The 25,699-nt window shown below is 48.1% G+C and overlaps 2 protein-coding genes across 2 annotated transcripts in view; one reads left to right on the top strand and one right to left on the bottom strand.

Annotated features, from left to right (window-relative positions):
• The window catches only part of LOC144155982 (uncharacterized), a 28,941-nt gene extending 24,397 nt beyond the window's left edge, over window positions 1–4,544 (top strand). The window contains exon 4 of the mRNA XM_077687733.1: window positions 83–4,544. Within this exon, the coding sequence (XP_077543859.1) occupies window positions 83–333 (251 nt within the window). The 3' untranslated portion in view covers window positions 334–4,544. The remainder of the gene's footprint in view (window positions 1–82) is intronic.
• Window positions 4,545–5,025: 481 nt separating this feature from the next.
• Scgalpha (sarcoglycan alpha) overlaps window positions 5,026–25,699 on the bottom strand; it is a 38,531-nt gene continuing 17,857 nt past the window's right edge. Inside the window, exon 9 of the mRNA XM_077687728.1 lies at window positions 5,026–23,689. Within this exon, the coding sequence (XP_077543854.1) occupies window positions 23,617–23,689 (73 nt within the window). The 3' untranslated portion in view covers window positions 5,026–23,616. The remainder of the gene's footprint in view (window positions 23,690–25,699) is intronic.

Raw genomic sequence — 25,699 nt, 5'->3', positions numbered from 1 at the left:
ACTGCTGTTTCTTGGGCATTTAGCTCTCTTCCCAGCCCATCGCGCATACATGTTTTGCAATGCCGTTCCCCACCTGTTGCAGGCATGCAGCGCTACAGCACACCGCGCTGCGAGAAGGTGGGACAGATCGGCGACACGTGCCGCCCGTACAACCCGCCCGAGAACCGCACCGTCTGGTACGGCCCCCGCCTCCAGCAGCAGAATCGCAACACGTACGTTCTCTTCTGCCCGTGTGCCAACGGCCTGCAGTGCACGGCAGCACAGTGTCAACCGGCCACTCCGCACGACAATGTTGGGAACGACCTGGTCGGAGTGTACAACGAGTACCAGTGAAGACTCCCCGGTACAAGTGCCGTCTCAGCCCTGCGCATTATTTGTCAGTCTCCCACCTGGCCACTGCTTCCACCTCAGGAGCCGCACAGCAACATCTTTGCATGCTCAGAAACCCGTACATTGTGCGTATATGAGGCTGCTTCATGTGCGGCCATTTCGGACATTCTTGTCTCCCACTTTAGTCAGAGTTGGCAATTTTTGAAGGTTGGTTACATCAAGCACGCGCTGTGTCAATACGTGTAGAAAGTGGCACGTGCTGTGTGCTCAACCCTTGCTAGACTCCTCACTTTCCAAACGGCACAGCTGCCCATGAAGCTCACTCGAGCGTGTGAGGCCATGCGAATCCACTGGTTGTGCGGCCTCTGCATCGCAGTCTTCGACAAGTTCCAAAGACATGGCCACTTGCTAATGTGCTGAACTCCATGCAGAAGCTTAAAGGGGCACTGACACAAAAATTTTGCATCTTGTTTTTTTTTTTGTTGCGATAAGTAGCTAGTGACCTACTTATAACCTGTAGAAACCTCATTTGCTTCAGCGTGCGACGGTTGTTTAATTAGAGGCATTTTCAATGCGGCCAGTCGCAGGTTCGGTTTCAGCGAGTGCCGCGAAACGATGGATTTTGTGTGAACAAAGCTGACCACGTGACCGTCGGAGGGATCTCGCAGAGCAGAGCCGCCGTAGCACTGTCGAATCCGCGTCGACGGCAGTTTCTGCGAATGCCCCCACGTACTGATCTCGTGAGGCGCTTAATTAAAAAGCGACCGTGGATGTGACGCAGGCGCTGCGAGTGCAAATGCTACCGCGGCTGAAGAACGACGCGCGACGCTCGAGACGGTGGGTGGCAAGACGCGCGCTGGGAGCAGCCGGCCAGTCTGCCTACAGGTCCGCCTACAGATGTGTTCGGCTTAGTACTGCGGCGGATATTCGATTGCCGCTCTCGTAAGCGGTGCAGATTACAATTTTTAATGCAACCCGCCATCGCATCATTAACTCCTTTCTCATGTAAGCCACCATGGTCGGAACTTGGGGACAATTTCGTGCAGCGGTAACAACCTATCACTCGAGCTACCTGCGCCGTGGCCGCCGCCTGCACAGCGACCGTGCGGCTAGCTCAGTGGGCTTTTCGTGCCTCCGGCGCGTTTTCGCATCCAATGGTAATACACAGTAACAGAAACAGAGTGCCTGGAATCGCTGTAGAACTTTGGTCGCGGCCAGCTGCCCGATTAGCTGACGATATCACGGCGCCTCCGCCGCCAACGATCGGGTCGTTCGTTCTCGAGAGCAGAAGCTCCGCCCTCCAGCCCTCCGATTGCAGCGGCGAGCCGGGCGTGCCGGCGAAAACGCCGGCAGTGCGGAAGCGGCAAACACAAACTCGTGAGATGTTGTTTATTTACACCATATCCTCGGGATGTCGATTGCGCGTGGTCCTTTGCTGGCTGCTCGGTTGCGTTTCGCACACTTTAAAATTGATTTTAAATATGTTCTAGGCTGTATTCGCCGCTGATATTTCGCAGCTGATGTATATGTGTTCCCACCAATCTATCTCCGAAGTTATCTCGCCTTCAAAATTTTGTGTCAGTGCCCCTTTAACTGTGAAATGCAACCTGAAACTTCAAAAAAGGTTGGGGGGGGCCGTGAGCTGGGAATAGCTGCTTCCAGCTGGGAATTTGAACATAAATATATTGGTCCCAGCTTACATTTGCTCGTGGGAAGGTATTGGGTACTAGAGAGGTCCTCACTTGTGTGTGTGGGGGGGGGGTTTATCGTACTTTGGTCGTACTTTTGCGGGGACCTTTTTCATGACAAGTGCCCTGGCTTTGGAACTTCAGCCTAAGACTGTCTACCCAAACGGTAGCCTCTATCTGGTCAGTGTGTACATTCCATTGCAAGCTTTAGCACAAACTCGCTAGACAAACATGTCGCTTTTTGAGAGGATGTTTCTGCTGCACAATAAGGACCTAGGCCGCGGGAATCTTGCTGCACATGCACGATCAGTGTCACTGGCGGAGATGGCTGCGCGTCATCTGCTATGGTTCCGTGCCTGTCCCTGTGAGGCGTGGATGTGCTGCTTGCTATGCAATGCAAAGCTCTGTCATTATATCAACAATTTCATTCATTGTACGTGGTCGTTGGGTAGTACTCCGCTGTGGTTGCCATTTCTCGTAAAAGCGCAAAACTGAACATTCATGTGTATAAGATTACAGTCCTCTCTAAAGTCCAGTCTTAATTGTTCCATAGCCCTCCACTGCGATGTGCCGCATATATGTGCAGCATGTTTGTTTCTTCGGTTCACAAGCCACGATTTCGACTTGCCCTACAAGAAGTTGGAGCAGCGGCGATGTGCTCCACTAGTACTCCTGTAGCACAGACCTGCCTTCACCTGCTGCTCTGTGGATGTCTCTGGTACTGCCGAGATAGCCACACGATGCTTTGTTCTGACGCCCTGCACTGCTACCTGCTGCTTTATAGCAGCAGGTACCAAGTGCAGTGCTGGTTAAATACGGACTAAATGTAACTCTACAGAACCGGAACACTCGCTATCCGAATTACATTCAGTCCTGCTCTACATATTCACTTCAAGGAACACTGAACGGTTATAAAAGTTGTCTGGTTGCCTTATTAAATTCAAGTCCATAAAGCAGTTCAGGCTCCCAGTTTGACCAATTTTAATGCAGTATCCTTGCCGACTTGGTGGCGTTGGTTTTGACGACACGCTTGCTATAGTCTGCAGGGGGCAGCATTTAGCAGGACTGGAACATCAAACCGTGTTGCAAACCAGTGTAATGGGCCTGCGAGCGATGTGCCCGTAAACAGTGGAAAGCTTCACAGAAGGCACGATACACCAAACTGAGGCCCGAGGCTTCCAATGTTTTGCCCATCAGCACATACGTGTCCAGCCTGAATTACTTAAGCATGCTAAGCGTTACAAGGCATTGACAGTCGGCTCTTGTAATCACTGGCGTACGCAGTAAAGGAGGGGGTGCCCCCCATCCCCCGCTGGAAATTTTTCATTTGCCACTAACTCCAAGTCTCTGCCTATCATCAAATCACTCCCAATACTTTTGTGTTGCAATTGTAATGCACCAAACAAGTACACCTTCAATGCATGTATACCCTCACCATGACAATAATCCATTTTGCAATTATAGCACAAATTCGATCTTGGCCGCGGTGGCTGCTTTTCTAGTAAAGGCGAAAAGCGAAAGCGCCCGTGTCGAGATTCGGCGCACTTCAAAGATCCCCAGGTGGCCAATATTAATACGGAGCCCTCCACTGCGGCACGCATCCTGGCGCAGGTGTAGCTTCGACGCGTTAACCCCCTATTTTTTTTTTTACTTTGAACTTAAGCAAAATCCTTGGTTCAACGGTTTTCTTGTTCCTTATTTCATGCTTTGTCCCTTTTTGGAGGGCCCCTTCAATGAAATCCTGCATACGCCACTAGTAGTCAGTGCATAAGCCGGCAGCGGCGGCTAGCGCACGTGACTAGTCACGTGATGTGTTGCCAGGGCTACGGCGCAGTGGCGGTCAAATGGAGGTCGAATTGCTGGCGACGGCGAAACTCGGCTCGACTAGGCTTAAAGCTTTGCTTTTAAAATATGAAGCTTTCTTGCAGCTGTCTGCATTGTTTGCTCGTCCTGACAAAGCATGAGCCAAGGTGACATGCATTGACAGCAATTTGTAGAGCAACGTCATGTTAAAATCTGGTTTGCTGGCTTCTTTTAGGATTCGTGCTTTGCAAATGGGTCCAGTCCAGATGTGTGCGTTTAGGTATGCAACCTGGTTATAATTCGTTCTATATACGCTGCTTATGTTCATGTATTCCTTCCTGCAAATGTTTGTAAATAGCCATGTTCATGTTTCTGTATTTATTTGATGTGTGTCCAAAGAATGCACTTTTTTCCCCCCACATGTTTAGCTAACTAGTGGCATTTGCAGGGTGAAACCAGGCTTTACCCTAAAATAAAGTTGCCTGGGTGCCAGTTCAGAGGTCCACATGATTGTCCCCCATGTTGAAATTACATAAAATATACAAATATATACACGATTTGCTCAAATTGCTATAACTATTGTTACTTTTCATGGAATGTAATTGAAATGTCTCGCCAACTGCCTGGCCACTTTAACAGCACTGCGTGCTTAGATTGACCAGAAACATAATCCTGTACAGAAGACTTGGATAAATAAATGAAATGATTGTGAAGTACTTCAAATCAGGGTAAATGTACTGAAATCTGAATTGTACCTTTGAAGTGTTCCTCAACTGCACATGCTGTTCCTTTGAAATAAATATTTTTGTACCTCTTAAAACAAAAGGCCCAGACCACTGCACCTTTATTTCATTTAATTCATGCAGTGGCACTACCACGTTTCAGTGCTGCATGACATTGCTGTGCTAGTCAGTGCTGCTGTGCTAGTCAGTGCTGCATGACATTGCTGTGCTTTGCTTTACCAAATGCAACAGGTTTACAGATGTGAACTACACAAATTGGGGAAGCGTGGAAGCAATTATAGCTCCCTCCCCAAAGCCAAGGTACGGGGCTCTTTGAGGGGCTGAAGAATCTCCTTCCACTCTGCGCAGAATTAATATATCAGCATAACTTTTGTCATTTACTACTACATGCTGTTCTTGCACCCACTTGCTCCTGCAGAATGACTGCTGCTGTAGCAATGAATCATTCAAACAAGTGTCTCCATAAAAAATCTTTTATATTTTTGCACGCAATCAGAATTCGTGATATGCATCCTATGAAATATTTAAGTTGTTCACCGAAGTTCATTTCCAACATCCTAGAGGGACACAATACAAAAATGCAAACTAGACACGTTCACACTCGCATAGCCAAGAAGTGACCACAGCAAACAGCTTGACTGAGCCACAGGCACAACCCTATTGCACAAAAGTTCGCGCATTCTATATGACCTTTCAGCACATAGTGAAGGTGTGCTGGTGAAACACCAAACATATTTAAATGCGCAACAGAACAGGGAACCCAACTGTAGTTCTCCTTGCCAGCTTGTATCATTTGAGCAGGAGATGCCTACTAGCAGAGCAGAAATGCCTTGTCTGCAAGACAGGCTTGGGTAAAGATGCTACACAACACCGTTCTCGTCCACACTGCAAGTGCCTCTTGCCCAGATTGTGAATCGCTCTACACAGTAAACACAAGTGGCGTAAAGATTGGGCACACAGGGTGGTTGTGACTTGCAAATTTCACAACTTAGCAGGGAAATAAAGGAGTCTTGCAAAATGAGCAGTAGCTGTAAACAAACCCAAACGAAATTTACTTCCTCCCAGGCCATCAATGACATCAATGTCTTGGGGTGAGAGAGAGAGAGAAAGAACCAATCAAGCACTTGAACCGGGCTAAAAAGGCTTAAATATTGCTCAACTGAATTCGTAACCCGTAGCTACATAATTCCACAAGTATAAAGGGAAACCCTTCTTGTGAAAACCAAAAGCACCAAAGCAAAACTACTGGTGAAGTTGCAAAATAATGATTTTGGCAGGTTTTCAGAACGTTTCTGAGCAAATTTTTCGTGCCAAACATTTTTAAGGGAAAAAAAAAAGGGGGGCAAATCTATGTCTCGCATGCACTGGTACCGCCCATGCCCACAAAGCAAAGCACCCACAAAAAAAATTCCTCTGCAAAGGTGGCTGAAGCTCCAACTAGTAGACATGTCTCAGTCGTGGAATGTGTGGTTTCCGCACACTGCAAAATGCATACTCGATTGCAAACAAGGGTTTTCCCAATCGGGGAGAACAGATTTCTTATAAATTGTCGAACACAGATGCCCTGGCAAGGGCAGATCCTAGGGATGGATGGAAATGGGGAGGGAGGCAGAAGGCACCCACAGGAGGTGTAAGCTTAGCAGTGCTAGTTCAGGGGCCTATTGGAAAAGCAATCTCGCACTGTGGCCTTTGATGCCCTTGCACCAGTAACACACAAATACCACGGCTGCAATCACCTTACCCCCCCCCTACCCCTCGTTAAAGGTACACTGAAGACAAAACCGAAGTTGCTCTAAACAGATAGATTGGCATCCACAGAAAACGAATATAGCGGTCTCTGGGGCAGTATCTTTAAAATAAACTCATAAATAACAAGAACGAAGCTACCAGTTGTCCAGCAGAGAGGATGTAGAGATGACAATGAGGCTTCACTGTAGCATTTTTTATTTTTTAATTGTATGTTATTCAGGCCCTTTTAGTCCCTTCGGCATCAAAAAATCCACACGAAGCTACTAGAAAACAAGAATATGCTTAAAAGTCAGGAGGCACATAACAAAACTATATACACTTAAGTGCAGGCAAATGAAGTTTTCTTAGTTTTGCTCCTCCCTCAAAATCCTCAAATAATTTTTCCCAAGGCTTCCTCACTTACTAGTTACCTCTCCATACTGTTTCATGAACATTTATGGCCATTCATGAAGCAGTATATGGCCTGTGTACATGACCCCATTAAGGAACTAATTTATGGGCATAAAAAGCTCTACTGAGGTTCAATCTTTTCCACCAGGGCTTTTGAAGTTAATGAAACTTGCTGCGTCCACATACCAACAATAAATAATGTTTACAATGCTAATATAGAGCTGTATGGCTGTATTTGGGGCATAGTATTACTATTACTGTCCAGGATTTCACTGTCCTGGAGGCTTTATTTAATGCTCGCAATTTCCCTTTTTCTTCCTGCAGCTTTTCATTCCAAACTCTGTCTTCTGCAATTTTAGTAGTGTGGCTGGCATAAACAGTGTACAAAAGCATTTTTTCCCATGATAAGAAAAATGCTGCCTCAGAAGATGTGAATAATGGCTTTAAGTGCAAGCCGAGGCAGACAGTAATAAAGCGCAAGATGCTGCTTCAGGACAATGCTGAAGCACGAGTCTGTGCATACCGATCAAACAGCCTGCAACTGGCACGTGCACAGGCGAAGTGCACAGAAGTCCCAGACACATTGAATTCTGCACATACAAGTACTAGACTAACAAAACACCCTGTTTTATCGTAAAATGCAGAAATAAATATGCATCAATGATAGGAAACACAGACAGCACTGCCTAAAACTAGAATGGCTTGCAGGAATTATATTATGAAGTGGCTCACACCCACCGAAATAAATATAAAGGGAGTGAGGCATTGCGAAAAATGAACCTCTGCAAAACGCAGGGGCAGTTTTCTGTAGTTGGATACGGAATTGCGGAAACTGTACAAGTGACTTCATTCACGTTGAAGAATGATTCTAACATTAGCAGCCGGTCCAACGAAAAGCCAGCCGTGCCTACGACATCAGAACTGTAAGGTCAGGGCTGATATCCATGCTGGCCCTTGAATTTCAACATTACATCCAGTTTGCTGCTAGCTCAATGCCAAGCAATTTACCACTTGCATTCTTTTGAACAGTCATGATGAGAGAAATGCACAATGAGAGCAGTCTGTTTGCCACCTGTTCGAAGTCTTGTTTCAAACCATTTGAAGCTATGCTCGGTTCTGCGCTTAAAAATGTACCCAACACACTGAATGTATCCTAAAAATCTAGAGATAAGGTAACCGAGAATGTTCGGCACCTATTTCGTTCGACAGCTGGGAATAACTAAAAGCAGGGTGTGTCCTAAACAAAAATAAAAATAATAACAAAAAATTAACGAGCAGGGTTTGCACAAGTCTGGCCGCTGCCTTGCCATTTTACAGCACGTTAATACAACACTAAAAATCAAAGAAACAGCAACAGAACAAAAAGACCACACAAATTATTGCACAATTTTTCGCACAAACAAATTAATAAATTCATTTGAAACAATGAAACACAACATTGCATTGAGAAGTGCATTCACTCAGGCTACACTAATAGGCTCGAAGCCATAGTAGAAAAAAAATATTGCAATCGCACTCTATTCAGGGTTGCAGCTGTAATGAGCACTTTCTGGCATAGAAATAAATAATTAAACAGGGGCAACAACACAACAAAAGACACAACACAATGAACGCAATCAGCACACCATTTTGGTGCAGATGTTAAATTAGGAAATATCAGCAATAAGACATAAAAACTGTACACCCAACAATGGCCACAATCGGCACATTTTGGCACAAGAACCCAAGTAGACGACACCGGCAATGAGATGACACATGCCATACAAAACAGCGGAAAACATCCTGCCTTTAAGCTTCATCTTCGGCATCAAACAATAACGCGCAGGTTTGACCTTGAGCAATTTCCATTACACACAACAAAAATTCATAAACTACTCACAAGTCAATTCTTTTATACTTCCAGGCAAATCTGAGAGTAAAATTAAGCCTACAATGGTGCTTAAGTATACATTAATCCGTCAACCAAATTATAGGCAGTGAATGGAAACAAGAAGGTACACCATGCACATGTTAAAAAAAAAATGTTTTGAGGAAGGTTTCAACAATTTTTTCTTCTTTTTTTCAATGGGAGATGCAGATCAATAGGCTCAAGGCAAATTTTCAACACAGAGTTTAAAGAAGTACTGACACCAAATTAGTGTTCCTAGTTTTTTTTTTTTCCTTATGAGTCCCTGCTAGTCTATGAACGATAGAACACGAATTAAAACTGACAAACACACTGCCGATAATAAATTATAGCTCCATTTGCATCAGTTTTGGTTCTGGTTGCCGAGGGCCCAGGAGCATATGCAGGGTGCTCTCGACAGTAGTTGACGTCATTTTTTTCATCTGAGCTTGTCGCTGGCTCGAAAAGCTTCCAAGACCACTTTTCACATCCACCCATACCCTACTTCCTCCTCAGCTCAATTAAGGATCAGTACTGCCGCATTCAGCAAGTCTGAAAAGGCCAATAGGTGGTGGCGATTGGGTGTGCAAACAAAGTGTGTGCAAATGTCCGTGCCCGTGTAAAATATACGCTGAACTATTGATTATTAATGTCGAAACGCCGTGCGACGAAACCTCTGTGAGCCACATCGGAGAAACAGGTGTTTTGAACTCAGCGAAGTCACTTGCAAAGCGAGATGGCTTGAGCGTGAAGACCGTCGCCTCTGTACGTACTTGTCACGTCCACGACGTGCGCCCACCATGTGGGTTCAAAACTTCGTGGCTGGTCGAGGCGGCCGCGTACTGCGTCGTATCGGACGCCGACATGGCTGGCAGGCCGAGCGACCAGCGCCTCGTCCCACGCTGGTACTGAGCGATAACCGCGGTTACGACGGACACCTGGAAAGGCCAGTTGTATTTCAATCGAGCCTGCAGCGGCCCCGAGCAGCGCTGCTGGCTGTGTACTGAATCGTGTACTGTGTACTGAATAGAGTTGGAGGCTCTCGGCCTCGGAGCCATGTGCGCGCTATTCATCCAATTTTGCTGAGTGTAGCTAGTGGCGGGAGTTTTGAGTGACGTCCAGAGCTGGCTGACTGCACGGTGTACCATCTGCCATGCACCATCAGGCAACTCAGGGTGAGTTTTCTGGCCAAACAGTGTGTGTGGCCGCGGCATAGAGACAGTAGGCCTAGCTGTGCGGCCGAAAGCCCCTGCAGGAGAGCGTAGGCGTAGCCTCGTAGGGGACAAGTTTCTCCGTCGGCTTCCCCTAATTCCCCGTCGCCCTCCGCGAAACCTGTTTCCCCTGCGGGCCGACTCTCCTGACTCCGCGCCGACGACCGCGGTAAGATGGCGAGAGGTACGATGCGCCGAGAGGGTGTTGACGCGCCACAAGTCAAGTGCGACAAGTGCAACAGGTGGGCCTACCTAGATGAGACTGGCTATAAGACGTTCCGGGAAGCCCGAGCTGCAAGCGACTTCGTGTGCACGCTCTGCGTGTCGGACACTGCATCCACCTCAAAACTGGAAGCGATGGAAGCGGAGACGATAACGCTTCGAGGTCTGATAACACACCTGCAAGATCAATTATTAAAGGTAACGGCACAGCTCGGCCTCAACGCGACCTCCAGTGCAGCTGAGAACGACACAATGCAAGATCAGATGAAGTGCAGCCACGAGCCGGAGATTTCGCAGGCACAGGAACTAACATCGGACATCGCCCACTCCGAGAGCGACAGCGGGGAATAGCAGCGACGACGTGGCTCTGGGCAGTCCAGCACAGACCGTGCCAAGTGTAGAGATACCGGCTGACCCGGAACACACCCCCGTGGACATGACTGCGAAAGACCGTGTGGTTGTACGGGGCACAGCGAGCCCTGCAGTAGCTACGACAAGCGAAAACAAGTCAACGCTCGCGCATGCTCTGGAGGTTCACACAGCCAGGAAAGAACATCTTGAGGACGAAGTACTTCCACAAGGCTTCCGACGCCCCAGCGCAGATTGCCGGGAATACCCTGTTCAGCGGAGAAAGAGTACGCCCACTCTTAAGGAAAAAGGTAGTCTGCGGGGTGCAGCAGCGCAGAGTGACGATGCCCCTGCTCGCGGCATCCAGCGCAAGCGGCCGGGAACTCGCCGGACAAGCCAAGTGGAGCACTATGGCAGTCAGCCTACCAGGCAAGACAAAGAGCCAGGCAGAAAGGAAGGCAACTGGGTCTACCCTGCCTGGAACGCTGCCAGAGAGGTTATCCTGGTAGGAGACGCCAACGTTGGCAAGTTCGGGGCAGATGCTCAGAAGGCCACGGGCGCACCTGGGGCAGTTGGTCTGCTGTATGGCAAGAAAGCGACAGCGGCAACAGCCATAAGGTATGTGGAGACCTACGAGCGCAAAGCTCAGCCTATTCGCCGTATTTACGTTCTCCATGTGGGCCTGGCGGACGTCCTTCGTCGAGCACCGGAAGAGATTGTGCGCAACCTCGAAGCGAATTGGGCGGATCGCCAGGGTGACCTCGTCGTGTGCTCCATCCCTGAGATAACGACCAGGGGTGGAGAAACACGAGTTGCCATCGTAATGGCCAATGCAAGGCTAAAGAGGTGGTGCAACTGTTCGCGGCACAAATTTCTCGACCTTAGCAAGGGTTGGGAGGCAGCCATGATGGAGAGGGACGGCCTGCTGTACAGCACGGAGAGGGCTGCCTTCGTTGCGGTGAAGATTGCTCAGGTAGCAAAACCTTTTTTAGGCCAGCGCTATCGTCAGCAGGAGCCAGTCGAGCAGAAACCCAAGACTGCGCCTGGCCAACTGGAACCGAGCGGTGTGGAGGCGGCACCGACGGAGAGAAGCAGCAACATGCTGCCACCGCCACCGCAGTGGCCAGCACCCAGTACACCGCTGCTGAACCTTCCTCAAGTACTAATCCCGCCTCAAGTGCCACTCCCATGGGGGCCTGCAATCGCGGCAGAACCACCGCAGTTTCTGCATACTCCACACCGAGCACAACTGCTACCACCATGGGGACAAGCTCCTCTATGGAACCCACACCCAGTGCTCAGCAGTGTTGTGGAGGAACTGGTGCGTCACCATCTCAAGAGGGCCGCCCACCTTCCCCAGTAGCAAAAGCCGGCACAAGCGCACGCGTAGCCTTGCAGCTCCGCCGGGGGGTGGGCATGCATCGCGTAAACCTTCGGAAACGCCCTGGTGGCCAAATGGCAGAAGAGCTGACTGGCAAAAGGGCCGCCAAATGGCAAAAGAGCCAATGGCGGATGGGCCATGCAGGTGGGGTCACACGCAGGCAACGACTTCGTGGACGCCGAAACCGCCATCACCGCACCCGCTGCGCACGTAAACTTGTGCAAAACGTTGGTTTCCTCAACCTACATGGAGCTCTTGTGAATGCGGAAGGTGCGAGGAGCTTTACAAGGTGCTGGACGATGAAAGTATGATGGTGTACGGGGTCGCCGAGACACACCTCATTGGCGACGAAGAGCCACCGATCCACCCTCATTGGCACTGGTCAGGGCAGAACCACGCTCCAAATGGCCGCAAAGGCGGTGGTATCGGGTTGCTGTGGAAGGCCGGTACCTCATGGACCAGGCTCGACTGTCCGTGCAGTGAGCACATGTGGGTGACTGGCGACATCCTGGGCATCCCGGTCCTGCTTGGGGTAGCCTACCTTGCAGTCCACCCCAGCAGCGGAATTGTTCTACGACAACGACACTGGGAGTGCACTGCTCTTCAAGGCACGCGTGGGAGCACTCCGCACCCTCCTCTACCGTCAGCGCTTCGACTCATCCCCAGCAGTGCAAAGTGCCATCTGTCGAGCCTGCGGGGAAGCACAGGAGAGTGCGGAGCACGTGATCACCCAGTGTGCTGTGTTGTCGCCAACCCACCCGGACGGCACCACTCTACCGCAAGCGTTGGGACTCGAGACCTGCGACAGCGACACCAGATCCATGTTGGTGACGACGTCGAAGGAGAGACTGCGCCAGTGGTGGTGGCGGACCCGGCAACCAGGGCCCAGAGACAAAGGTGCTGCACACGGTAACACTGACTCATAGGGAACCCCGCAATTCGTGCAGACAGTGCCTGCCCTATGCCATGCCTATCCTTCCCTCTGATAATCTCCTTCCTGTAGATATAGTTTGAAGTGACGGCTAGGGTGCCAAAATTATGCCCACCCGATACAAAGGGGATAGCCACGTCATCATCATCATCATCATCATCCCTGAATATTCACCAGAGAGAAACACTGAAAGTCTTCATTAAAAACTGTTCACAAGTGTGCCAGCATACCCGCCCACCTGCCCGCGCACACGCACGCGTGCACGCACACACACTTTCCTAGGTGTAATAGATGCAACAGAGCAACTGAGCCACCATTTCCCAGACTCTAAAAACTGAGGCGAAAAATCAATTTAAAATTTGTTCCAAAGGACACTTGATGCCCACAACTACAGGAAGGTATCTTAGTGTCAGGAAGGTGCCTTGGTAACCATATCAGTTTTTAGACAATGAAATTTGCTGTCAGTACTTCTTTAAAGGAAGGTGCGTGTGCCATCAAAAGTAAACAGAGCGCGAGAGTGACCATCAAACTGAGCCACCATGACATGCGGTTCCCAACACCTTGCGCATGCACTCCCTCAAGCAGGAGAGGGGCACACAAGAACCTGCCAGGCTGCCCCGCATCAGGCCACCTAGCACTGTGGCCTACCACTGTGAGGGCTGTTTAGATTAGTAGACGGCACTTGTGCATATTTACATGAACAGAGTGTTGCATATACTGAAACAAAAGTTTTTTCTGCCTAAACTGCTGGCTTCTCAGCATCAAGTCATATGCAGCAGAAACTTAAGGCGGACGCGGGGACCAGATTGCGAAAAGTAACAAAAAAAATTGTTTTTTCGAAAGTCACATTTTTGGATTGCATGTTTTATATTCTATGAGTTTCCAAAGCTTCCCTCCCATTTAGCATTGTTATACATAAATTTTAGCTTGTAATTTGCTCTTTCAAAGGCATAGCAACAGCTTTGAGAGAGGTACAATTATTCAGAGTTTCGTTGTCAAACAGAAAAAAAAAGCACAAAAAACTACAAACACAACAGAAATGGGCGATTGTACTAAGACAGAAAATTATTTTAGGAAATCTGAAACATACAAGTTGTTCCTATGTTCCTTAGCTCTCATTCAATATATACATCAATCCTGTACACGATGTCCTGGATTTTCGAAGGCCCATCAATCTAGCGGCTTGACGGCTGTGCCACTCAGTGAAGCAGTCACGCGCCGGCAGAAAGCAAAGCTAAACATTGCAAGTGGTGAAGATGTTCATTCTATTTTGTGCCTTTGTTTTTTGTAGATCTTGCAATTACTTCTCCATCCTTTTCGGCTGGTGTTGTGCAGGATTCATGGGCGGAAAGGGGGCGTGTCCTTGTGATACTTCGCTGTACTCAAATATCTGCTTCATCAGAATGTAAACTCAAGGTCCCACATTGTTGCTGGAGTCATCAATGCTGCTGGAGTCAAAAAAATCTGCAGCAGCAGCTGCCAAAGCCCCCAGCAATGGTAGACAGCCTTTGCAGAGCACGGCGTGAAGTGTACACCACTTCCACCCAACTCGGAGCTATCTTGGGTTCAAATTTTGCTCGCAGTGCAGCCTCCACTCACGAAATGTAAACGAACAAAACTGAAACTGAAAAAGAAGTTGCAACAAATACGGCAGATGGTGATGGTTGTCTGCAAGGCGCCGTTTCAAGTTTTCACGGGAGGTTAGCAGTCATCAGAACTCCGTGACCGATGGCCTACGGCACCGTAACAAAAGAGCCAAGCAGAGGAAAGTGTAAGCCAGAAAGGACTCTGCTCCTGCAAGGTTTTGAGGACCCACTTGAGGACCCCAGCACAGATGGTGTCACGTGGACGTCAACAAATGGAATTTTATGTTATAAGGCAAGATGCTCTTTCTATTGCTACCTATGTTCCAGACATACTGTTATTTGAAGCAACATTCCTATTGCCAATTCTACACTATACTCCGCGCAGATGCTTTTGCATTTCTGCTCATGTGTGGATGCACACACTGGCTGGTCACGCAGTTCAAGAGGTTGCAGCTGGTGCTACCTCCTAGGTACCATGGCTGAAGGTAAACTGCATAAAGCTTCTTTGACAAATGAAATGTTTATTTGTTTATTTTACCTAATTTTCCCCTTTATGTTGTGAGCAGACTAGAAATGTTTTATGCAATTTTCAATAAATCATGTATTTCATGGATTTTACTGCCTATTACACCCTAACATTCGTTCTTAAAGGTAATGCTTTTTGAAAGTATATTTATACAGCTTTCTATTGATATACACCATTACACTGTAACAATATTAATCATTACAAAAAATAATTACTAATACCTACAAAAGGCGGCCTATTATCCCATGGTAACACTGGCCTTCACGGCCACCACAGACCAGTTTATTAGATGCGACGCTGAGAGGAGCATCTCTTGCCGGCAACCCTGTCCTGCGTCCGTCGTCGTCGTCCGCGTCCGCATAGCTGCGTCTCTCCTCCGCTCACCCCCTCTCCTCTCTCTCCGATAGCGAACACTCTCGCCCAGCATCTGCGGGCGCATGGCGCAGCGCACTCTCACTCCGCCGGTGGGCGGCGCTGCGCGCTGTGTGCATGTGCAGTACTCAGCACCGCCAGTTCTGCTTCCGGCGTAATTTTCCTGCTCGAGAGCATGTGCAGTCGGGGCGTTACCATCGTCGCTGTCTACTTCTCGCCTTCCCTGTCGCGAGAAAGTGTGCAGGAACGCATCGAGACGATAGTGAGCCAGACATACGACAGTGCAAAGCCCTTCGTGCTAGCCGGTGATTTTAACGCCAACGTCAAGACCGACGACTGGTTAGTACGACACGTGGCCGACACCTACGGGTTCCACTTGGTCTCGGACACTGCGTACCCCACCACCGTCCGTGGGTCGTGTATAGACTTGGTGTTTGCTGATCGCAAGGACTTGATCGTGCCCGTGCTACGCGAACCTCTGACGGTGCATTTCACGGACCATAAAGCCATCGTTCTTGTGTGTAATAAAGCCTCCGTCTGAACGACAACAACAACGTCTCTCATTATGCTCAAAATTACGCCCGCATACCCTCGCATGGAACCCAACGATGTGATTGAAACGCAATTCACGTTCACTACTTGTTTCACGCAATTCGACTAAATGCAATTCGACTAATCGACCCAACGAAAACACCCAACAGAACCCCCTTCAGCGTCGCATCACACCAGGGTTCCAGCGAGGGGAGGTGGGCGTAATTTTCCAAGTCCCTTGAACCCAGCGTGCCATGTTCCAGAGAACCATGTCCCCACAATAGTAATGGAAGAGCAAAGTGGATGGTGAGGGAGCTAAGCGCTGAAGAAAGTCCATTACCACCACTAAAACCAACTGAGATGTGCCTGGGCAAACACCGCACCTACGAGTTGCTCCTTCAGGTTACTTCGTCAAGCTGCCTCCAGTTCGAACAGTTCAGCTGCCCTGTCTGGTCCGACAAGATGTATGTTATTGGTTAGTACAAGTAACACGCTGTTATTTGTAACAACATTCCTATTGCTGATTTCGTACTATATTCTGTGCAGGTGTTCTTGCATTTCTGCTCCTGTGTGGATGCACACACTGGCTGGTCATGCAGTTTAATAGGCTGCAGCTGGTGCTACCGCATAGGCACCAAGGCTGAAGGCAAATTTTGCATGGTTTCTTTGTCATAGGGAAAGTTTGTTACACCTGTTTTTTGCTTTTTTGCCCTCTTACGTTACGAACACAAGAATAAAAATGTTCTATGCAATTTGCGATAAATCACGCATTCTTGTGAATTTTATTGCATACTGCAAAGTAATGCCTTCATAAGGCATATTAATCTTTCTATTGATATATAAAATCCCACTGTAACCATGATATTCCTAAAAAAGGATGGTTAGCAATTCACATTTGAAAGTGTTGGGTGACAAAAGCTGTCCATGGAGCTAAGAGCTCATGTTTCTTGGTCAAGTTTTTTGTATTCATTGCTGTTCAGTCATGGTGCCTGGTTTAAATGCATTGAGTCTTCTTGGGTGTTACTACGTGTCAATAGGCTCAGCAATGGTTTTCCTACTACCTGCAATCAAATAAAGAACCAAAACCAGGATTCTATATCAGCAAAAAATCTCAAGCAGCAGTAGGTTCAATTTGGATGCTGAAATGCATAGATTGTCAGCCACAGTCCCCCACTGGTACACAAATGCCAGAAGGCAACGGAATGTCACTGCCGGTCTCTGTACTACAGCATGCCATGCCTTAGTAGGGTGCTTGGTCACATCTACCCGGACCTTTGGAGCCTTTTTAACTTCACCACTTAGCTAATCACCAAACAAAGCAAAATGCTCCTTGAGAAGTTTGTTTCTGCCATACAGTTTTTACGAGGCAATCATGATGGTGTACAATGTTCTTCAGCTTCTGAACTCACCTGTGCTGCTGTTCAGCCCACTATGGGCACTCTCCTATCCCACGACTGAAACAAACATAGGCCGACTGCTGCAGCTGGTGACCCCCGGCACATGGTGCTGTGCTAGAGATAGAAGGAAAACTAAATCTAGAGGCCAGCTTTTCTGCTTTGAAAGCTTTGGCACCTGAGCATAAGAATAGAAAAGCTTACGGCAACCTTTTGTTTCTTGGTAAGTCATGAGATGTAGAGGATACCTTCACTTTTAACCACGTGGAATCAGAGAGGGGGAAGGGGGGAAGGGATGAACTAAATGATGCGACGTGAGTCCCCAGATGTTGCCCCCATGCATCAGATATACTTCCAGAGTTCCTCAAAGGACACAACTCAGAATTCCACCCCAGAAAAGGCATCACTTAAAGCGTCTTCCCTTGTCGGTCTTTCTACAACTCCCACAGCTGAACACATGTGCCTATTCCTTTTTCATACTGTAACAGCAATCAACATCAGAATACGCTCCTTGCTAAGTCAAGCTATGGAAGTGGATTTATATTTTTACCTGCTAAACGCTGCCATTAAAAAAAAAAAAAAAAAAAGGAAATGGAAGCTTGGAATAATTTTGTTCTGTGGCGAGCTTGCGAACGAAGGTGTTGTCACGTATACGACGAAATATTCGCCCGGCAACAAACTGACAAGCTTGAGCAAACGAAACGCATTATCGTACGATCTTTGCTGAGCCACAATGTAGTGCTCAGATGACGTAACGGGGCAGAGTTATATATATTCGATTTCAGCTTATACATTTTTTTTCATTGTTGCAATGGCATCTTTAACAGGATGCCACCTTGCGTTAGCAAACAAGAACGTCAAGCCATCATTTTGCTGGGATGCACAATGTCCCAACGGGCCATATGTGCTTCCACAAAATGTCCGATGGGAACTAGCAACAAGATGCTGCAAGCATATTACAAAAAAGGATGAATCGCGTATGCTCCCCGTCATCAGCCGGACCGGTGAACATCGGCCAAAGAGGACATATTGATTGTTGCCGCCACGGCGGATGACCCCTTTCTCAGTGCTCACGAAATTCGGGACGAGCTTGGGTTGACCTATATATCTCCACCGAGACCAATGGTGCCGACTGCACGAAGCAAAAGTTCCTAGCCGTATCGCCACTCAAAAAATGCATCTTGAAGAACGTCACTGCCAAGCTTGACTTCTTTTCGCACCTGCCGCTGCGAGTTGGAAGGAAGATAAGTGGAGGGCTGTTGTCTTCACTGATGAGGCTACTTACTGCAAACGATGGGATCAGCAGAAAAGAGTCTGATGCCCCGAGAAATGCCGAAAAGTTTTACCATTTTTACTATACCAACATGTTAAAGCCTCCCTGCAACCGGGTGCAAGCTTTTTTCTCGGTCTCGCGGAAATTTCCCTACACTCGTTTCCCCGCTTCCCTTAACCTGTTCTGGCCTAATGGGGAATGCCACGGCAGTAACACCTCGAAGTTCCACCAATTCGGAGGAGCCACATGCAAGACAAACCAAAAACTAACGCGATGCCTGCCTGCCAGCATGTTGCTTCTCGTGTAGAAAGCCCAAATAAACGAAATTTTAGTCTTACTTACATAGTAGGAATATTTAAACTTTGCGGCTAAGGCGTTGTGGTGCACTGCATGAGGTGATGGTTTTCATTCATTCACGAGTGCAGCGGCTGTTTTTCTAGTGGAGACGAAAAACAATAAAGGCCGCGTGTAGACGATTTTGGCGCACGTTAAAGATCCACAGGTGGTCTATTTCAATTCTTAGCTCTGTTGGAGCATCAGGCTCATTCAACTACAAATATCTGAATAATAAAATCCATTTTTTCTGCACTTGATCTCCTTCCCCAGTTTTTTTTATTCATTGTTGATATCTCCTGTTCTCAAGCATGACGAACGCAATGCATGGAAACTGAAGTCCAGCGGCCAATGTCTGAGGCAGTTTGGGGGTCCATAAGTTACGAGGGACTTGGACCCGTCTACACAATTCCTGGGCACTTGATGGCAAGCGGATACATGGAAATCATTATATATACCTTGTTGCCATATGCGCTTGATGGACCATTCCCTGATGGCCTATTTTACCTACGGCAAGATGGCACATACATTAATACAGCGAAAGCTGTTAGCAACATGCCTGAAGGGTTCGGAATAATGACACCGCACTGGCCAGTGAGAAGCCCAGACCTCAACATCATCGAAAATATCCGAGGCATCATGAAGAACAACCCCGGCCTCACCACTGCAACTTCCGACCAGCTTTAACTCCTTAGTAACCGTGCCATACGCGATCGATACTATGGTATCGACGTTTTGAATGCGCCACAAAAAATTTATTTCTGAGACACAGGACAAGTGGCGCCTTCTGATGTGTTCAGAAGGAACAAAAGTTTTGGTTTCGTTTTCGTTTTCCTGTTTTCAACACAAGGAGGCATTGAGAAAAATAAAAGTTCGCGTCAGGGTAACGCCGTAGTTTGGCAATCACGACGGCGGCTCCTCTGCGCGCGCCTTGGTACTGAAAGGCGAAACCAAGCACTTTGGCCGCTTCACATCCCGATTCTTTTAACGAGAGCAGCAGTGAGGAGTCTACTGATGATGTTCAATCATTGGATTTCAGTTCAGACAGTGACAATTCATCTCAGCAGCCGGGGACATCAGCCACAGTGCGCACGCAGGTTTCGTTTCAGCGCCCCCTTTGTATAAATACAGTGTGTGGTCTTTATAACAGACAACAGTTGTTTATTCTGTTTCATTAGGGTCTCGGCAACATACAGTGGAGATATTTTGCCCAATGCGCCAAGACGTGTGAAGTTTGAGTCTAAGTGACAGCCCAGTGTGTCCATATCGACACAACACGGCGGAGCGGCTACCGGAAGTTCGCAAAAGCGCTGGATTCTTTTATGATGTTTTCTACGGCTGAAGTAATCAGGATGTTGTGTGACAATACCAACAAGTACGCCTGGATGAATATTTGTGACAGGCTGACCTATGCTCATCGTGACAGCTCGTGGCAAGAAGTAACTCTGCTAGAGATGATGCGTTTCATTACGATCATCATCTACATGGGAATTGTTGAAGTTCCACGACTGCACTTATACTGGAGCACGGGGAGTATATTGTCGTGAAATTCGGGTCCCTCAATGGCTCTTTTTTTTTCGCTCGCCATATTGGGACCAAGCAGGGGGATGCTGGCGGAGTAGGAATGTCTTCGCCGCCATTTCAGCCCACGGGTCTGTGGGCCATGTGTTTCGGCGAGAGAGAGGCGAGAGCGCTGCAGCCAACAAAGGGCCCACCCGCTGGGTTCTCGGAAGACGCGCTGTCCGAAAGACTGTGTGCTCGGTGCAGCGCGGGGTTCGCGACTCGCAGGGAGAAGGAAGTGAGAAGTGGCGGTGGAAGGTCGTGCGGTTGTGACGCGGCGGCCGGTTCTGAGGGCTGCGGTGTAGCCCCGAGTGCGACAACAGCGGCAACTTTGGGCCCCGAGAATTCCCCTCGAGGAAGGGACTGTGCGTGGCCCAGGTGAACCTGAATTGCGTCGCCAATCAACGGGATTCACCGCAGACGACCAGTGGACCGGCGCATCTTCCCCGGTGAGACCGCCGACCAAACCGAGCTAAGGCATCCTCCTCTCCCCCACTCTTCTGCAGACTCTAAAATCACCGTCTCTATTATCGTCCTCCTTCACATAGACTCCTAGGACTTGATTTCCTCCCTTCTTAGTGTACCGTGTTGTGTGTACGGGTATGTGTGTCTGGCGGGCCCATTGTTAGGGTAGTTGGGGGAAGCTCCCAAGCCCACCTATTGTCTGCCTTACTCCTCCCCTCGTGTTACGGTCGCCTGTTTCCTAAGCTGAGCTTCGTTTTCTTTGTCTGTATTACCCTCTGTGTCAGTCTGTATTTCTTGCATGTGTGGAGGAAGTAAATGTGCTTTGTTTTTAAACGGTTATCCCGTGTCCCGTCTCGTGCCTCACGTCAGTGGCCAATCAGGCGTGGACCTATCGCCGGTTAGCAGGTCCAAACCACATCACCGAATTAGCACGTTGGGGGGAGTTGTTTGTTGCTCCTCCCGTCCGAGGCATCGGCCACTAAATTACCTCGCACAATTCTGTGACATATATACAGTGGCCTTCTCCCACGAAACATCATGCCACGAACCCGGTTTTAAGCTCTACTAGCCTTCCTCCACTTACCAGACCTGGACGACTCTGCAAGTGAAGCCTCTATTGGCAAGATCTGGAAAGTATCTTGGCTTCTGAAGCACATCAATCAGGCGTCAGCAAATTTTTTTCAACTAGAGCGGGACCTCTAGGTAGATGACCGTATGGTGAAGTCAAAAGGCAGATCAGGAATGAGGCAGTATATGCGGGACAAAGTGACCAACGGGGGTACAAACTTTGGGTACTAGCCGACCCCGAAACAGGGTATAACCTCCAGTTCTCTACAGGATTTACAGGATTTACAGGTACAGGATTTACATGGACAACTTCTACACCTCTGCAAAACAACTTTTTGACCACCTGCTGGAGCGCACAACCCTTGCCTGTGGTACCACCTAGAAAGATCACTAATGTTTTCCAACTGAGCTGAAGAATGTTGCGCGGGAACGACGAGCTCAGCGCGGAGACATTCAGTGGCTTCGCGATGGCAACATTTTATATATGCAATGGAAAGATTGGCGCACTCTGAACCTAATGAGTACTATTCATACAGCCAACCAGTTTGTCCCAGCCTAGCGAAGACAGAAGACAGGTGACAGATGGACTTTGATAACCATCAAGAGGCCTCTGATTGTAAAAGACTACAATGCTGGTATGCTGGGTGTGGATAAATCGAACCAAATAATTGGAACCTACAATGTCTTCAGGAAATAAGTGCGCTGGTGGAAAGCACCGTTTTCCCATTGCATGGACATAGCGTGTGTCAACAGTTTCATCCTCTACCAAGGCCACCGAAAAGAAAATGCAGGAGTCCCAGAGCTAGCCCAAAATGCCAGATTCGACCAGCTTGCTTTTACGGAGCAGCTCATTCAGGAAACCTTCAATTATAACGACGTCGATCAAGACCGCGCCCCGTATCCAAGTTTAGAGTCAATTCACCACCAATCCCAGAAAATGGATAAGTCGAAGAACTGCAAGCTGTGCTATCAAAAGAAGAAAGAAGCCGCGCAAGCGCGCACGCCCTCGCACACACTTCCTCGTCGGTGATCACAGCGCGTGGAGCGCCAGCCCCCTAGCAGCCGGCTCCTCCGCCGGCACCCTCCTTCCCTTTCTGGAGACCCTTCTCCCCCAACCAAGGTGACGTCGGAATGCAGGTTGCTCTGCTTAGGGCTTTTCTGTGGAGGTCTGGAATGGCGCGGGTCGGACAAGGAAATGTATAGTCCTTGACCCCGAGATGAGGCGAGTCCCCCACTACGGGACGGACCGAGTTGGCAGCCAAAGACGGCTTAATGAGCTCGTGTAGAATTTGTCTCCCCCCTAAGCTTGGGACAGCCTGTGCAGTGCTTGTTCCATATTTTGACTGAGCAATAAAGCGTGGTTTGTTGACATCACCTGCCTCCGAGCGCATCATTGGCACATTCCGGTGAGTCGACCAAACCCTCAGTGGCGTCCCCACAATGTTGCGGTGGAGCTTGCGGCTTTGGTTCTCATGTTCTAGCCCGCTAGCCGAGATTCCCCCCCTTTCTGGCGCCCAACGTGCCCACAATTTTCACAATCAGGTGCTGCATTTCCCCATCTGGCAACGCTGCACTAAATGCACACCTCCTTCAGTGACTAGCAAGTACCATCTACCAGTACCAGATGGCTAGTACCAGAGCAGACAATGAGTGTTCTCAACAACCAACCTCAATTGTGTTGATTTTTAGCTTCTTTCAGATGGCCCCCACATTTAGCTCAGACACCAATCTAGATACCATTCAAGTGGCTGAACCAGATACTGCTGAATGCAATGTTTAGACAAAATAAATAAACAGTGAAACCTTACCCTTGCCAACTCTGAAGCAAGGAGAAGCCAGCAGTTTAGTGCAGAACATTCTATACAATGCTCTACTCCAAAAAGCACACACACACACACTCGCACACATGAAAAAACCAGGTATTTCCTTACAAAGTACGCAATTTTCAAGGAAACAAACTCCGCCAACCGTGTCACTGAACGGGGTCATGAACTTGCTAAATAGAGAGAGCGAGAGAGAAAAAAAAAAAAACTGTAAATGTAGATCAGAGCTATCAAAAAGCCAAATGCCTTTTTTTTTTACTGCTGCATGAAGCAGTCATGTGCTAAAACCATGGCATCATATCAGACGACAAATCTGAAAGGGCAGGAATGCTACAGGATGTCACTGCTAAAGCTAGCAGTGAAAAGAGGGGTGGCCTGGAGGTACCTTCAGGGACATGGGTAAGATGCCATGAGAAACTCTTGGCAATGACTAGGAGAAGAGAAGTTCAGGACAACACGCACCGGCCAAATGCCTGACATGCTCACACAGCTTGCCTCTAGCATTTTAGACGTCATTCTGGGCGGCCGAGTATGGTGGTGGTGGGAGAGCCCGCAGCTTGAGGGTCCCTTGCCGAGAACTGCACGCACACAATAAAGCGCAAGCAAAACCGCTTGTTTAGGCAAAGGAGCATCACGCAAAGCCAAGTTAAATTTTCACGGCAAGAAAACACTGAACAGGGCAAAGACGAATGCTGACAAAAAAAAAAAAAAAAAGCCACCAGTGAGTTGTAAACGTGCAAGAAGAAAACACAGAAAACGTTGACCCAATCTTAAAGCCCTACCCAAGAATCTAGTTGGCTATTCACCAGTAGCCACAAGGAAATTGACCACGCACAGAGCAGCAAGGATGATGGCTACAGTATATGACCAGTTTCGACTACGCGTTCAGATGTAATTTGAATTTGCCATTAGAAGCCATGCAGATGACAATTGGGTCAAGTGACAAGGTACACATTATCTCTACTAGTCACACCTAATAAACAGAATCAATCCACGATGATCCTGGCCGCGGCACTGGTTTTTCTGACACAGGCGAAAATTGAAAATGCCGGTGTGTCAAGATGTGGGCACAGGTAAAGCTCCCCAGGTGGTTGAAATTGATCTGGCTCTCTCCACTATGGTGCACCTCACAGCCACCCTGTGAGCATTTATCTCCTCAGGTTATACTTTCTGGAACGGTCGAATTAGATCGAGAACACTGATTTCATTGATTATGATGTTTAACGCACAGATGCTTCACAGGCGAAGAGGTGCACCGCAGTGGAGGGCTACGGATTAATCTTGACCACCTGGGGGTCTTTAACGTGTGCCGAAATCTCGAACACATTGGCGTTTTCGCTTTTCACCTCCATCAGAAAAGCGGCCGCCGTGGCCGGGATCAGAGCCCGTGTTCTTAGACTCAGTAGCACAACGCCTTAACCACATGCAATCAAAGAAAAAGGTTTTAGTCTAGTGAGGACAGGGCAAAATGCTCTCCCTATCAAACCGGATAGCCTGCACAGCATGCAAAAGCAATAGAAGGAAGTGCACTTCACTTTGAACACAGGTAAGACAGTCGGGTGCGGCCAGACGCTGGCAACAAAACACATACTAACCAAACAGAAGACATGTTTTGTACCAATATTGCTTCTTTCTCTGCTTTTTGAGCTTCTTTCTTGAGCAAAAGTTTGCTAATAACCTTCTGTAGTTTCCCTTCATAGCATTCGTTGTCTTTGCTTGTGACAAAACATCTGCTGGCTTCTACAACTATTTTCGAAGTGCTCTGAAGAACGATGTGCTCTGAAGAACATTTAGAGGGGACTATTCTATGTGCTTTTCCCATGGCACACAATATTGCACTGCAATGGCGCAGCTTTTGTTCTGACATTAGCAACCATCACATGATCAAGAAAGGGAAAACAATATTTGTCCGCCTACCTACACAGAGTTCCATACAAATATATACTAGACAAAAATCAGTCGCTGCAGTCTCATGACATCATGGGAGTCACTGCAGCAGCTCCATTCTTACTAGGCCCGTCTTGCAACATGGCTTTTTGAAGCTTGCGATTGACATTCTTTTGTTGTGCTTCCTCTGGGTGTGCGGCTCACTAGCAGTACACCACCCTAAATGCGTTTGTTTTTTGAAAAAGGAGCATTTATTTGCTTTTTGGGGGGTACACTCCTGTTTCTGGGTTTGCATTTAATCACAAAGTTAGATAAGGCCATTAAATAAAGGGCAAGGCTAGCAGCAGGGCATCATAACAGCTCAAGGGTCATGGCAAAGCCATTGCTTTGACAAGGCAAATAGGAAGACAGCTGACAAAGCAACAGACAACAAAACCAACAGGAGTGCCACTAACAGGGGCAATATTTTTTGTGTTTCTGTAGCAAAAAGTTCTAAAAAGATTTCTACCAGATAACTCTTGTTAGACTTTTATCTTGATAAGCAGCTTTAAACAGTGTCTTAACAATAGTTTTTGCAGTTGCAGGCCGTGCCGAGAAAGAACAAAACACCTCCAAACGGCCCCACAATGTCTTCTTTATTGCAGTGAGGCTCACCTAGTCATTTGCACTGGATTTCCCACTAAATATCTCAGTATAAAGTT

Source organism: Haemaphysalis longicornis, unplaced genomic scaffold, assembly GCF_048455015.1.
Source record: "Haemaphysalis longicornis isolate Haplotype H1 unplaced genomic scaffold, Haemaphysalis longicornis Haplotype H1 scaffold_1, whole genome shotgun sequence".
In the NCBI taxonomy this organism is placed as follows: domain Eukaryota; kingdom Metazoa; phylum Arthropoda; class Arachnida; order Ixodida; family Ixodidae; genus Haemaphysalis; species Haemaphysalis longicornis.
This window is presented reverse-complemented; position numbering and strand designations above follow the sequence as displayed.